This window comes from Sapajus apella, unplaced genomic scaffold (assembly GCF_009761245.1).
Source record: "Sapajus apella isolate SASKATOON/1434 unplaced genomic scaffold, GSC_monkey_1.0 scaffold77, whole genome shotgun sequence".
Classification (NCBI taxonomy): Eukaryota; Metazoa; Chordata; class Mammalia; order Primates; family Cebidae; genus Sapajus; species Sapajus apella.
In genome coordinates this window covers 5482339-5496344 of record NW_022437017.1, presented here as the reverse complement: position 1 = coordinate 5496344, position 14006 = coordinate 5482339, and the positions used below count along the sequence as shown (strand labels likewise).

The window sequence follows — 14006 nt, the reverse complement described above, 5'->3', positions numbered from 1 at the left end:
AAGGAGCTTGTGGGGGTACAGCTGTGCGCAAGCTGGCAGTGAGAACACCCTCCTTTCCTCACTGGGGCGTGTTCGTTCCAATCGCTGAGACCACTTAGAAAGTCTTAAAGGAACAACTTGCCATTTTCCAAACAGCTGTTATTAGGAAGAGAAGTAACACTTTTTCTTTTCTTGAGACAGAGTCTTGCTCTGTTGCCTAGGATGGAGAGCAATGGCATGATCACTGCAACCTCCTCCTCTCGGGTTCAAGCGATTCTCTTGCCTCAGCCTCCTAAGTAGCTGGGATTAAGGCACCCGCCAACACACCTGGCTAATTTTTGTATTTTCAGTAGAGACAGAGTTTCACCATCTTGGTTGGTCAGGCTGGTCTCGAACTCCTGACGTCACGATCTGCCCACCTCGGCCTCCCAAAGATTTCAGGCGTTAGTCACCGAGCCCCACTCCAAAGTAACGTTTCCTTTAGTGTCTGCTACGTGCATCTCCTGGGCCTCAGTTTCCTCATCTGTAAAACAGGACTAACGCCTTACAGAGCTCACGGAGGGCTGCATAAAGGACTACAATGAGCCGAAAAATACTAACTGCGCCTGCCTGGCAGGTGGGAAAGCTTGATGTTCCCCACCCCATCCCCCGTTTTTTTTGGTCTTATGAACGTTTTCTTGGCTTGCTAAGAGCTTAGAGACCCCCGACGGCAGGGCCTGGAGGGACTGGGTCAGTGCCAGCCCAGGCCACTGTTGTTTTTATTTTTTGAGGCCAAGTCTCACTCATTCTAATGGGGTTTTACCGTGTTGGCCAGGGTGGCCTCGAACTCCTGACTTCAAGCGATCTGCCCTTCTCGGCTTCCCAAAGTGTTGGGATTACAGGCATCAGCCACTGTGCTGAGCCAGGCCAGTGTTCTTGGAGCCTTGCCTCCGCTGGGGGCGTGTCTCCAGGACTGGGTTCTGGGAAGCAAGTGCGCGCCCCGCAGCCCCCAGGACCTCTCCTTGGCCAGGAGACGGCGGATCGCCCGCTGCTCTCCCTGCCAGCAGGCGTTTTGATGTCACTGTGTGCTCTGCCTGGACCACCCTCCTGCTGGGCACACCTGGAAAAGCCTCTTCATCTTTGGGCCCTCTCTGCTGCACCGCCTCTTCCTCTAGGAAGCCCTCCTAGCTCCCCAGGGAGGCTCTGCCCCTCCTCAGTTCCAGCCCTGACTGTCTGGGGCTGGGAAGAACGCTGTGAAGTTCAGGGGAAACTCCAGAAGGGTCCCCCACTGCCCCCCAGGGAGCCCGTGGGGGCAGATTTTCCAGATGGGGGCCCTCCTGCGTGTGGGGCAGGAGTGACATCAGCCCTCCACAACCTAGTAAATGTTTACGGGCCAGGGGGCCTGGGCTTTGGGGTTCCCTGGAGCCCAGCAAGAGGCCGCCCCCTCCTGTTCCATTCTTGGTGGGGGGGCCTGTCCTGCAGGCAGGGTTGGAGGGGAGCTGGCAGGCCTGCAGCAACCCTGGCGGGTGGCCCGGAACGGGCTGGGTGGGCAGAGCCCCTGGTCTGAGCCGTCAGCTCCCCTGAACGCAGGGGGCAACTGTAGCTGGGGAGTGGGAAGGGGCTTGTTGCCTTTAAATTTCCAGCACCCCCCCACCCTGGGCCTTAGTGCAAGGAACCGGCCCCAGAAGCAGCCTTGGTGCAGGGCTAAGGGTGACTGTCATGGGAGCTTGGACTGGTCCTTTCTCCCGTACGGTCCTCAGTGTCCTCGGCTGCGGATTTGGGGCTGGGTTGCCCATTCCTAGAAGCTGTCACCTCCCGGCTGCTGCGGGCAGGATGCATGGGAAGGAAGGGGGATGAGGAGACAGAAAAAGGCCTGAAATGTGGAGGAAGGGATGGAATCTGACGCCTGTGTCACCTTGAGGCTGGGGGCCTGGGGATGATCTTCTGGGCCCACGCTGGCAGGCCGTGCTGTGGTGGGTGCTGCCCCCTGCCGGCCACGGTGGAGACAGAGGCTGGTGCCCTGCAGTGGACGGGATGCCTGCAGGGAGCTGAATCATCTTTCTTCTTTGTGGGGCATCTCTGAGGCCCTTATTCCCATTTACTAGGTGGGCAAGCTGAGGCCTGGGTGTTGCCGTCCTCCGAGGGCACAAGGGAAGAATCAAGTGGTGGGATTTGAACCCAGAGCCTGTTTTAAAGGCTCGGACAGGGCCCCTGCCCCTCGTGGCTTGTGGTGGGTGTGTCTACCCTTTCTCAGGGAGCCCCAGCCCAGGCCCAGGCCCCCAGCCCTGCAGGTGGAAGTGACCCTGAGCTGTTGTGTGGCCCCGCTTGGGCCGGAACACATGTGGACATCTGTGTTGTCTCCATACAGGGCGGCCAGGGACAGTGGCTCATGCCTATAATCCCAGCACGTTGGGAAGCTGAGGAGGGAGGAATGGTCAAGGCCAGGAGTTTGAGACCAGCCTGCACAACAGTGAGAACCCGCTCTACAAAAAATAAAAACACGCCGGGCGCGGTGGCTCACGCCTGTAATCCCAACACTTTGGGAGGCCGAGGCGGGTGGATCACGAGGTCAAGAGATCGAGACCATCCTGGTCAACATGGTGAAACCCCGTCTCTACTAAAAATACAAAAAATGAGCTGGGCATAGTGGCGTGTGCCTGTAATCCCAGCTACTCAGGAGGCTGAGGCAGGAGAATTGCCTGAACCCAGGAGGCAGAGGTTGCAGTGAGCCGAGATCGCGCCATTCCACTCCAGCCTGGGTAACAAGAGCGAAACTCCGTCTCAAAAAATAAATAAATAAAAACACAATTAGCTGGCTGTGGCGGTGCACAGCGGCAGTCCCAGCTACCGCGGAGGCTGAGATGAGAGGGTCACAGGAGCCGGGAGGTCAAGGTTCCTGTGAGCCACGACCTGCCACTGCCCTCCGGCTCGAGTGACAGAGCAAGACTGAGCAAGACAGAGCAAAATTGTCTCAAAAAGACAATTTTTTAAGCAGAGGCAGGGTCTCACTGTGTTGCCAGGCTGGTCCCAGACTCCTGGCATCGAGCAGTCCTCCCGCCTGTAATCCCAAGGTGCTGGGATTACAGGTTCAAACCACCACGCCCAGCCTACAAAATATTTTTAAAAAATACGCCAGGCACAGTGCCGGCGGCTGCACCAGGTACTTGGGAGGCTGAGGCGGGAGGATTGCTCGGGCCTGGGAGCTCCGGGCTGTTTCTACTTGGGGGCTGACAGAGATGAGGCTGCAGTGAAGTTTGGCTTTTCACCACATCAAAGCCCCATGGGCGGGCTTGAGAAAAGGAGAGATGGGGCCAGACACGGGTGAGGAGGGGAAAGGAGGGCCCCAGCAGCCGGCCAGCTCCTGCTGTCCCGGGCCCACCAGCAGGCCCCGATCCACCCCAGCCGGGGCTGTGCACAGCTCTGCTCCCCTGGGTGGAGCCTGGAGCGCCCTCATTTACAGCCCACCGCGGCATGTTGGAGCTTGTAGGCTTCGTCTCCAGCTACCAGGGAGCCTGAGCCAGGTCTGGAGAAAGGGCCTGGGCGGTGCCAGCATTCCGGGGCTGCCTAAATCACCAGGCCTGACAGGCAGCAGCGGGAAGGGATCACAATTATTTCCCTTGTCGCTGCCACCAGCCAGGTGCTGAGAGGGGTCCTGTCCTGCTCTGCCCCAGCCCCAGGGGCTACAAGTGACCTGTCAGATGGGGACAGATGCTGGGCCAACCTGTCTGGGGCTCTCCGCTCCAGTGCCCAGGAATTTGGAGATGGGGCCTGGGCGTGTTCTCCACATGCTGTTGGCTTTGGGGACAGGCCCAGAGAAGGGATGGCTCATGATCTGCATGGGGGCTGTGACCAGGGCCGACAGCGCGGAGGGCAGGGCCGTGGCGTTGGGGCCCAGTTTCCACTTGCTGGCAGGTCACTTGCACGCTCCCGCCCTGCCCTGGGAACTGGTGGAGGCACAGAGGAGGGGGCGTGCCACAGCCAAGTCTCCCCTCTGCGGCTCCGGCCAGCCCCGGCCCGATGCCCTCCCAGTTCTGCAGGGCCAGGCTGGTTCCCTTGGCAGGGACGGCAGGCGGCAGACGGGCGAGTGTGCAGGGGTCTTATCTCATCTCCTCTCCCCACTCCCGCCTGGATCCGCCCTCACTGGCCGCCGTGTCGCCCTCACCAAGCCCTCTGGACACTGACACACACAGACACAGAATTTATTTCTGGATGTGTTCTGCAGGCGGGAGATCCCGGCAGGCGCAGGGCTCACTCCCAGGGCTTTCGATACAGTCGCCAGCCCTCTAGCCGGCCCATCTTGAACAGGGCGGCTGCGATGCCGAAGTACACACAGCAGGCGGCGCCAATCTCGTAGTTGCGCACTGCGGGGTGGGAGGTGATGTCAGGCCCTGCTGGGGCTGGGCTGGACCACGATGCTCCACGCCCCAGCAGGAGCCCACCCTGGGAGCCAGACTGAGACCCCTGACAGGACTCTCTCTTCAGGGATTAAGTCACTTTAGAAGGCCCTAGACTCTGATGTGGAAACTGAGGCACAGAGGGGGGCCTGAGTCCAGGTGGCTTCCCAGCAGGAACCCAGGCTGTGGGTCCTCGGTCTGCCCCACGCTGACTGCCCCCTGTGAGAGGAACACTGTGCTGCCCCCGGCTGAGGCTGGGGCAAGGCTGGACACCAGGCAGTGGTGACACGTCGGTGTGTCTCCGTCTCTCCTCTGCCCATGGCCGCCAAGGCCAGGCCACACAGCTGCCTCGTGGTCTGTGTACCGAGGAGTCCAGACGGTGCCCCCGCTTCCCCCGGCTCTCCTGCCCTGAAGCTCCTGGGCCAGAGGAGGAAGGAGGCCTTCTCCACGCACCAGGCACTCACAGGTTTTGAAGAGAGACAAGGAGGCTGGCCTGGGGCAGGGAACAGTCCCAGCCATGGCTGGGTCACAGTCAAAATCTCAGCCTACCTCCAACCTCTGACCAGTTCTGGTGGGAGCCGGGGTGGGGCACAGCCGCCTCAAGGTCTTGTCGCAGACGCAGTGATGGTGTGGGTCCTGCCCTTGCACCCTCCCTGTCTGCCTGCCTGGAACCTGCCATCCGTCACTCCCAACACGCCAGGCCGGAGCAGCTGGGCCAAGGGGGCTCGCTCACTCCTCCTGCAGACCCCGAGGGCCCGAGTCTTTACAGCCTTTACAGGGCGGCGAACAGCCAGGCTCTTCCAGCAATGACAGCCTCAGGGCCCGGGCCCTGGCAGGCTGGGGGTCGGCCAGGGGCACAGGCGGGCACTGACCCCGAGCCCGGGCCATGGGAGGGCTGGAGTGGCGTCTGGCTCGTGCTCCAGGCAGGCCTCCTCAACCAGGGCTGCACCCTCTGCTGGCTGCAAAGGAGGCCACTTCTCCCCCAGGTGGCCTCGGGCCACTTCATTCCTGCCCTGAGTCCTAATACCCGTATCTGTAAAGTGAAGGCTGCTAGGGCAGCTCCCCTGCAGGGCTCCAGGCAGGGAGAGAGGTGGCAGGGCGAGGACCAGCACCTCCTCGGCCAGTGGTGGAGATGGGCAGTGACCTGTGTCCTCTGACAAGCCATGGCAGGTGGAACGGGCATGGAGTGAGGGTGGCGGGGATGGGGCTCGTACACAGGGTGGTCAGGACAGTGAAGGGAACAGCTCTGCAGGCAGTGAACAGCGCAATGGCCCTGGGGCAGGACTGTGCCTGGCATGTTGGAGGAACAGCAAGGAGGCCCGTGTGGCTGGACCAGAGTGAGGAGGAGAGGCAGGGAGGAGACGCGAGGGGCAGGGGGGCCCTGCATGCTGAGCCGAGGCCCTGGCGCCGTGGTACACAGCAGGCGCTTCAGCAGGAGCAGCTGTGGCCATGACTGAACTGGCTGAGGTTCAAGGGGGCTGCCTGGCTCCTTGTCCGGGATGGAAGAGAGGGCGCAGGGTCAGCAGAGGTCAGGGGTTGTTCTGCCATGCTGGGAGGAGGGTGGGTGGGGTGGGGTGGGGCCCACTCACCGCGTGATCCCGCAGTCAGGCCTCCGGCGCAGCCACCGAGGAAGTAGTTCAGGGGGTCGTCGGGCTTCTGGCGGACCTGGGCGGTGATGCAGGAGGTAAGGCCGAACACGGCCCCGATGGCGGCTGCGGGTAGACGGGAGGAGTGGGTGCTCAGCACGTGCCCCAAGGGGGGCACAGAGGGAGCCTTGTGCCAACGTCTGAATGGAGACGCACCACGGGCCGGCCGCTGGCTGTGCAGCCCCAGTCCTGCAGCTGATCTCCGGGGCCTCCCCACCCTACACATGTTCCCGATAAAGGAATACCCGACTTTCCCCTGGTGGCCAGGACCGTGGACACCGGCCGGGGAGTGAGGGAGAAGACGCAGCTGTCAAATGCGCTCCAAGAGCTGGGGCTGTGCCAGGAGAGGGCCCAGCCGTGCCCAGACCTGCTCACTTACCTCCGGTGAACGTGTACCGTCCGGCCCTGAGCGCTCCATCAAGGAAATTGCTCGCAGGATGGAGTATGACGCTGTAAGCAGCAGCGGTCCCGCCTGCGAGACAGAGGAGAAGGGAGGGGAGGGGAGGGGAGGTGGGAGGGGAGGGGAGGTGGGAGGGGAGGGGAGAGGAGGGGCTCAGACCCTGCTGGGGCTAAGCCCTCGCTGGGCCAGGTAGCCCACAGTCCTCTTGATGTCCCCAGGTGGCTCCAGTAGCACCCCTTCTTTGCCCATGGTGCCCCTGGCTGCTGAGTGGCAGAGCTGGATTTGAACTTGGGTTTGCTGCTCCAAAGTTGGGGGGTCTCTCACTTCTTTCTGACCCCCCCAGGCCTCCCTGCCTCCGTTGGCCACTTTCTCAAGCCTGACCAGCACTGGCTCCCGCAGAGCACCTGCTGGGTGGCCATCACCCATGCTGGCCCTGGCAGGGCAGCGGCTGGCAGACGGATGCCCCTCCACGTAGTGGGCACAAGCACATGCCACAGACCTCCCTCCTGCAGTGGCGCCCCCAACAGGCCCTGGCACCAGCTTCAGCTCCGGCTTCCATCAATGGCTCTATTCTCCTGTGGGGCCCCGGGCTCCTGGGCCTAATCCCCCTTGGCAGCAGCCCCACTTCCCTGCCCAGCTGCCAATGCCTCCTCCTTGCCACTCTCGACCCCCTCTCACCGACAGCTCGGGCCTGGGCTCGTCCCGCACACCTGGCTGCCTGGCCACTGCCCAGCCTCGCCACTAGGATCAGCTTTTCTATCTCTGCCATCTCGCCTGGGCACCCTGCCCCTGACATTGATTTCTATGCATGAGGGGCCTGGGCAGAAGCCAGGCCCAGAACCCAGGGCCAGGTAGGTGGCGGGAACAGAGGTTTGATCCCAGACCACTGACCCCACAGGGACTCTAGGGGTGTCCTGGGTGAGACCAGGGCCCGCCCAGCTTCACAAGCCCCTCCACAGTGGATGAGAAGATTGAGGTGGTGCGAGCCAGGCTCCCCCATCCTGTGCCTGACACTGCTCAGGGCAGACAAGCACCCCCCTCTCCCTACAGCCTAAAAACGGGCTAGTTGCAGGCAGGGACCTCCTGGGGCCAGCTCACCCAGAGAAAACAGAACTGCCAAGGACCGGACAGGCCACAAGGGCCCTCATCCTCCTCAGGGCCCAATGGGCTCAGCCCCGTGAGCCCCTCCTTCACAGGAGGCGAGGGGCCTCAGAGATGCAAAGCAATTCCCGTGAGGTCACCCAGCACGGCCAGCCTGGAAGCCAGGCAGGTCTGACCAAAGCTCATGCTTCACCCACCACGACTGCCCCAGCGGGGTGGGCTCCAGCCCAGTTCCCCAACCAGCTGGGCCCACAGGACTTCCCAGGCCTAGTAGTGACCCCCCCGAAAGCACCCCAGCCTCAGATCCAATTCAGCTCATGGTGGTTCTGTCCCTCAGGGGCGGCTGGGGGGGACTCTCATACCCAGCAGTTACGTTCATATTCGGAGCAGCCCAGAGGAGAGCCCATCTGTTCACCCCAAGCACAGATGGGGAAACTGAGGCCCGGGATACGGAGAAACGGATCACATATAAGGATTGCCTTGTGGATCTGGTTTCTCCTAATCCCACGCTGACCCCTGGGATCCCTACCCAACCTCAGAAAGGTGGATGGAGGACCGGGCAGCTCACAGCTGTAATCCCAGCATTTTAAGAGGCCAAGGTGGGTGGATCATTTGAGGTCAGGAGTTCAAGACCAGCCTGATTGACATGGTGAAATACCACCTCTACTAAAAATACAAAAATTAGCTGGGTGTCGGGACGCACGTCTGTAGTCCCAGCTACTTGGGAAGCTGAGGCAGAAGAGTCACTTGAACCCGGGAGGTGGAGGTTGCAGTGAGCCAAGATCACACCACTGCACTCCAGCCTGGGCAAAAGGGCAAGATTCTGTCTCAAAAAAAAAAAAAAAAAAGAAAGAAAAGAAAAGTGGAGAGCAGGAGTACCAGGTCTGGGGGCTGCAGTGAGAAGGGGGTGCTACTGCATCCAGGATAAGGGACTGGGGTCCAGTACAGGGCCACCCCAGGCCTTGCCACCTGCTCCTGGCCCAGCAGCCCCATCCTCAGGCACACACACACACACACCCCCTCCCATTTCGGATTCTTTTATTTGTCAAATTATTTATTTTTGAAACGGAGTCTCCTTCTGTCTCCAGGCTGGAGTGCAGTGGCACGATCTCAGCTCACTGGGACCTCTGACTCCCTGGTTCAAGCAATTCTCCTGCCTCGGCCTCCCAAGTAGCTGGGATTACAGGCATGTGCCACCACGCCCAACTAATTTTTGTGTTTTTAGTAGCGATGAGGTTTCACCATGTTGGCCAGGATGGTCTCCATCTCCAGCCCTTGTGATCTGCCCGCTTCGGCCTCCCAAAGTGCTGGGATTACAGGTGTGAGCCACCGCGCCCGGCCTATTTATTTACTTACTAACTGAAGAGGGCTGGAGTCTATGAAGATCTTCGCAGACTGGAGTACAGCAGCACAGTCTCGGCTCACTCCAACCTCTGCCTCCTGCGTTCAAGCTATTCTCCTGCTTGAACAGGGTTTCACTTCATTGGCCAGGGCGGTGTCGAACTCCTGACCTCAGGTGATCTACCCGCCTCAGCCTTCCAAAGTGCTGGGACTACAGACTTCAAGGTGAGCCACCGGGCCCAACCTTGAAGATTCCTAATGAAAGGGGACTACCGGGCCGGGTGCGGTGGCTCAAGCCTGTAATCCCAGCACTTTGGGAGGCCGAGGCGGGCGGATCACGAGGTCAAGAGATCGAGACTATCCTGGCCAATATGGTGAAACCCCGTCTCTACTAAAAATACAAAAACTAGCTGGGCACGGTGGTGTGCGCCTGTAGTCCCAGCTACTCGGGAGGCTGAGGCAGGAGAATTGCTTGAACCGGGGAGGCGGAGGTTGCAGTGAGCCGAGATTGTGCCACTGCACTCCAGCCTAGCGCCTGGCAACAGAGTGAGACTCTGTCTCAAAAAAAAAAAAAAAAAAAAAGAAAGCAGACTACCAGCCCTGGCTGGGACCTGCTGAGTCCTGATCTAGGGCTGGGCCAGCCATAAGAGTCTCATAACCCTCTCATCTCAAGGGGGAACCACTGACAAGGCTCAGTGACGCCCCCAGAACCCAGTCACCGAGGGACTTCTGGGTGGAACCTCCTTATGCCGCCCCCATATGCAGTGGTCCTGACCAAGGAACCCCCAGCTCATGGACCACGCCTGATACAGTGAGTGTGCCCACCATCCTCCATCCCTTCCAAAGTCCTTGCACTGGGAGTGGGCAAGCTGCGACCCCCCGATTATCCCACAGAGGCCAAGGATGGCCCCATGCCAACTGTACCCAGCTGTCATCCAACTGTGGTGTCCCGCCACATCCACCCCTCCAGGAGCCCCCATGCCCTTCAAAAGTCCCCCTTCCCTCTGCTCTGCCACTGCTGCTTCCCTCTGAGCCTCCCACAGTGACCACCACAGTGTGAATTCATTCAGTGACTAACACTCATTCACTTATTCATTCAATCACAAAGTTACCAAGTACCTAACAAGGTGCCACATTCACTCACAAATGGTGCCCACAGGATGCTTCATTCGTTCATTCATCCATCCATGGTTATGGTGTGCCCACAGGTCCTGGGCTCTGCTGAGTACAGTCTCCCGCTGTCCGGGGTCCCCATCTCAGGGGAGCCAGCCAGGAAACAATTTATCTTCCTCAGATAAGAAGTGAGGGAAGCCCCGGAATGAAGTGAGTGGGGCAGTGAGGGGAAGACCCAGAAGCAAGTTTCAGCCAAGTCCTGCATACTGAGTGGAGCCAGCCACTGAAGAATTTAGGGAGAAGGCTGGGCGAGGTGGCTCATGCCTGTAAGCACAGCACTTTGGGAGGCCAAGGCACGCAGATCACCTGAGGGCAGGAGTTTGAGACCAGCGTGGCCAACACGGTGAAACCCCGTCTCTACTAAAAATACAAAAATTAGTCAGGCATGGTGCCGGGTACCTGTAATCCCAGCTACTTGGGAGGCTGAGGCACGAGAATTGCTTGAAAACGTGAAGTGGAGCTTGGAATGAGCCAAGATCGCACCACTGCACTCCAGCACGTGTGATACAATGAGACCCTGTATCCCCGCATCAAAAAACTAGGGAGAATAAATGTTACCCTTGAAGACCCCTGGGCACTCTGGAGGGTTCACAGAAGCCACTGACCACCCCTAAATCTAAATCCGACACCATCAGAGATCCCCTGACATGGCACCTCTGTCAAAAGTTCCCACTTCTGGCCAGGCACAGTGGCTCACGCCTGTAATCCCAGCACTTTGGGAGGCCAAGGCAGGTGGATCACAAGGTCAGGAGTTCGAGACCAGCCTGACCAACATGGTAAAACCCCGTGTCTACTAAAAATACAAAAATTAGCTGGGCATGGCACCGTGTGTCTGTAATCCCAGCTATTTGGGAGGCTGGGCAGGAGAACTGCTTCAACCTGGGAGGCGGAGGATGCAGTGAGCCGAGATCGCACCATTGCGCCCCAGCCTGGGTGACAGAGCAAAACTCCGGCTTAAAAAAATAAAACACAGGGTGCGGGGGCTCACGCCTGTAATCCAACACTTTGGGAGGCTGAGGCGGGCAGATCACAAAGTCAGGAGTTCCAAACGAGCCTGGCCAATATGGTGAAACTCCGACTCTACTAAAAAATACAAAAATTAATGGGGGCGTGATGGTGGGTGCCAGTAGCCCCAGCTACTCGGGAGGCTGAGGCAGGGGAATCCCTGGAACCCAGGACATGGAGGTCGTAGTGAGCCAAGATCGTGCCACTGCACTCAAGCCTGGATGACAGAGCAAGATTCTGTCTCAAAACAAACAAAGTTCCCGCTTCCCCCTCTAAGACCCTCTAGGGAGCCTCCCCTGGCCCCAGAGGCTCTTCACTCAGCAGCACCACACTGCGGGACAAGCTGTCTCCTCCAATGGCCTCCTGGGACCGCAGCCCACCCATTTCGTATTCATGCACGAGGAACACACACACTGTCTCTCACATCGACACCAACATACGCATCTTTCTGAGTGTCAGATCCTATCCCCTGGGTGGCCCCTTGAGCCCTTTCTCCTGAAGACCCTCGATAAGGATCTGATGGGAACAGTCCTTGCTTCAGAGACCCCTAGGAGGGGGTCAGCCACTGGATTCACAGCCCAGCTTCGAAGGACCCTGCGGCAGTTAATATGCTTCTCCAAACTTCAGTCCCTACCTCTAAGAAATGGAGATATAATAACGGTCTGTCTTACTATGGATAAGTATGCAAAATACAGGAGTGATGCCCTAATTCACCTCCCAATGGAGCCGCAACTGTGGCCAGGTCCGGTTTTACATATGCTGGAAATACAGAGGTGACCAAAATGATTCCTCAACTTACACACACACCAGCCATGATTTTTTTTTTTTTTTTTTTTTTTTTTTGAGACAGGATCTTGCTCTGTCGCCCAGGCTGGTGTGCAAAAACGGTGCAATCATAGCAAACCAGAGTCTCAGACTCCTGGGCTGAAGTGATCCTCCTGTCTCAGCCTCCCAAATAGCTGGGACTACAGGTACGCACCACCATGCCAGGCTGTTTTACTTTTTTTTTGAAATGGAGTCTTGCTCTGTCACCTAGGCTGGAGTGCAGTGGCACAGTCTCAGCTTACCACAACCTCTGCCTTTAGGGTTCAAACAATTCTTCTGTCTCAGCCTCCCAAGAAGCTGGGACTACAGGCGTGCCCCAGCACACCTGGCTAATATTTGTATTTTTAGTTGAGACAGGGTTTCACTATATTGGCCAGGCTGGTCTTGAACTCCTCACCTTGTGATCTGCCCACCTTGGCCTCCCAAAATGCTGGGATTACAGGCGTGAGCCACTACGCCCAGCCCCTTTTACTTTTTTGGCAAAGATAGGGATCTTGCTATTTTGCCCAGGCTGGTCTGGAACTCCTGGCCTCAATCAATCCGCCCACCTTGGCCTCCTGAGTGCTGGATTACAGGTGTGAGCCACCGCTCCTGGCCCAGTGTGTAAAGATTCTTGGCCAGGTGTTGTGGCTCACACCTGTAATTCCCAGTACTTTGGGAGGGCGAGGCAGGCAGATCACCTGAAGTCGGGAGTTCGAGACCAGCCTGACCAAGATGGACAAACCCTCTCTACTAAAAATACAAAATTAGTCAGGGTAGTGGTGCATCCCAGTAATCCCAGCTACTCCAGACGATGAGGCGGGAGAATCGCTTGAACCCAGGAGGCAGAGGTTTCGGTGGGCTGAGATCGCACCATTGCACTCCACCCTGGGCAACAAGAGCAAAACTCCTCTCCCCACCCTCAAAAAAAAACATTCTTAATCAGTGGAGACTTCCAGCGCCATCTGGGACCTGATGAGTCCCAATCTGGGGCTCATTAAAGAATTAAAGACATAGAATTAAAGGCATGATGCCCATGAAATGCTCAGGGTGGAAGGGATGAGGCTCTGAGGTCTCCCCTATAAGAGAATGCCAGGGCTTGTGGGTCCCTGTCATTCCCTGCAAGGCTACCCTCAGTAGCTCCTGATCCACCTCACCTAGGACCTCTCTGGCGGTCCTAGTAAAAGCTTCAGCTGTCCCTGACCACCCAGCACCCCTTGACCACAGAAAGAACTCATCCCACCCCAAAACGTTCTCAAACTTCTGTACCGCCCTCAGATGCCCAAATCCTGACTCATGACCCCCTCTAATAATCTTGTTAACCGTTGGAAAGTCTCGTGGTCCCCTGGCTCCTTGGACTCTGATAATGGCCCTGTCTCACTCAACAATTTCCCGGAGTCTGGCGATCGCTTGGGACCTCCTTAGACAACCCCAGGGAATAGTTTGTCACATGTCACGACCCCCAATGCCAACCCTGCTGGACCACCTGCCAACATCCATTTCACACAAGATACTCCCCCACGGCCGCCCAAGACACCTCGATAACGACCACGTGCGTACCCGCGAGACTCCCAGCTCCGTTCGATCCACTCAGACAGCCCCCCAGTGACCCCAAGACCTCATAGCGCTCCCGGCCCTCCACTCTCGGGGCCCGACCAGCACCCACCGACGACGGTGCCAGTAGCGGCGGTGCTGACGGCTTTGCGGTGGCAATCGGTGCCATCGGGGATGTCCCAGAACTGACTCATAATCCTCGGCGCCATAGCCCGCAGCTCGTACCCCGCACCGGGGGACTCAGTCGACTTCGCAAGTGCAAGGGCAGACACCGCTGGCTATCGCGAGACTTCCCGGGCTGCGCGCGCAACCTCCCGGGCGAGAAGGCCGGCAACAAGCGCGCAACTTTATTGATAGCCGCGGACATGGACAAGGTTGGCACGCATGCGCCAGGAACAGGCCTAGTGGAACAGAGCCGCACGTGCATCCCCAGGCCGATTCCCAGAGGGGGAAACTGGGAACGACTGCGATCAGTACAGACAGATTTCGCTAGTCCCAGCTCAGTGACTCCTAGGTTAGGGAGGGTTTGACTACCAGAGAGGGGAACTAATCTAGAGAAAGGTCCAGGCTCAGGCTGGAACGGGCGGGACTCCACTTGACGGGAGCGAGACGTTATTGTGAGGCGGGCAT

The 14006-nt window shown here is 58.6% G+C and overlaps 1 protein-coding gene and 1 pseudogene across 1 annotated transcript; both read right to left on the bottom strand.

The window, feature by feature from the left end:
- Window positions 1-434: 434 nt before the first annotated feature.
- Window positions 435-2408, bottom strand: LOC116532711 (annotated as a pseudogene).
- Window positions 2409-4131: 1723 nt separating this feature from the next.
- NDUFA11 (NADH:ubiquinone oxidoreductase subunit A11) lies at window positions 4132-13682 on the bottom strand. The gene is made up of 4 exons (XM_032252130.1): window positions 13489-13682; window positions 6378-6470; window positions 5942-6064; window positions 4132-4319 (listed from the first exon to the last, which is right to left on the bottom strand). Exons 1-4 carry the CDS (start codon window positions 13583-13585, stop codon window positions 4207-4209), a joined length of 426 nt encoding a protein of 141 aa, XP_032108021.1. The 5' UTR covers window positions 13586-13682; the 3' UTR covers window positions 4132-4206.
- Between the last annotated feature and the right edge of the window lie 324 nt (window positions 13683-14006).

Excerpts from the sequence above, each read along its gene's own strand:
- NDUFA11 (XM_032252130.1), bottom strand. The coding sequence starts at position 13,585 with ATGGCGCCGAGGATTATGAGTCAGTTCTGGGACATCCCCGATGGCACC. Across the intron at positions 6,471-13,488 it reads CGCTACTGGCACCGTCGTCG|GCGGGACCGCTGCTGCTTAC; the intron begins GTGGGTGCTGGT and ends TCTGTCTCGCAG. Across the intron at positions 4,320-5,941 it reads CCTGACTGCGGGATCACGCG|TGCGCAACTACGAGATTGGC; the intron begins GTGAGTGGGCCC and ends CCCACCCCGCAG.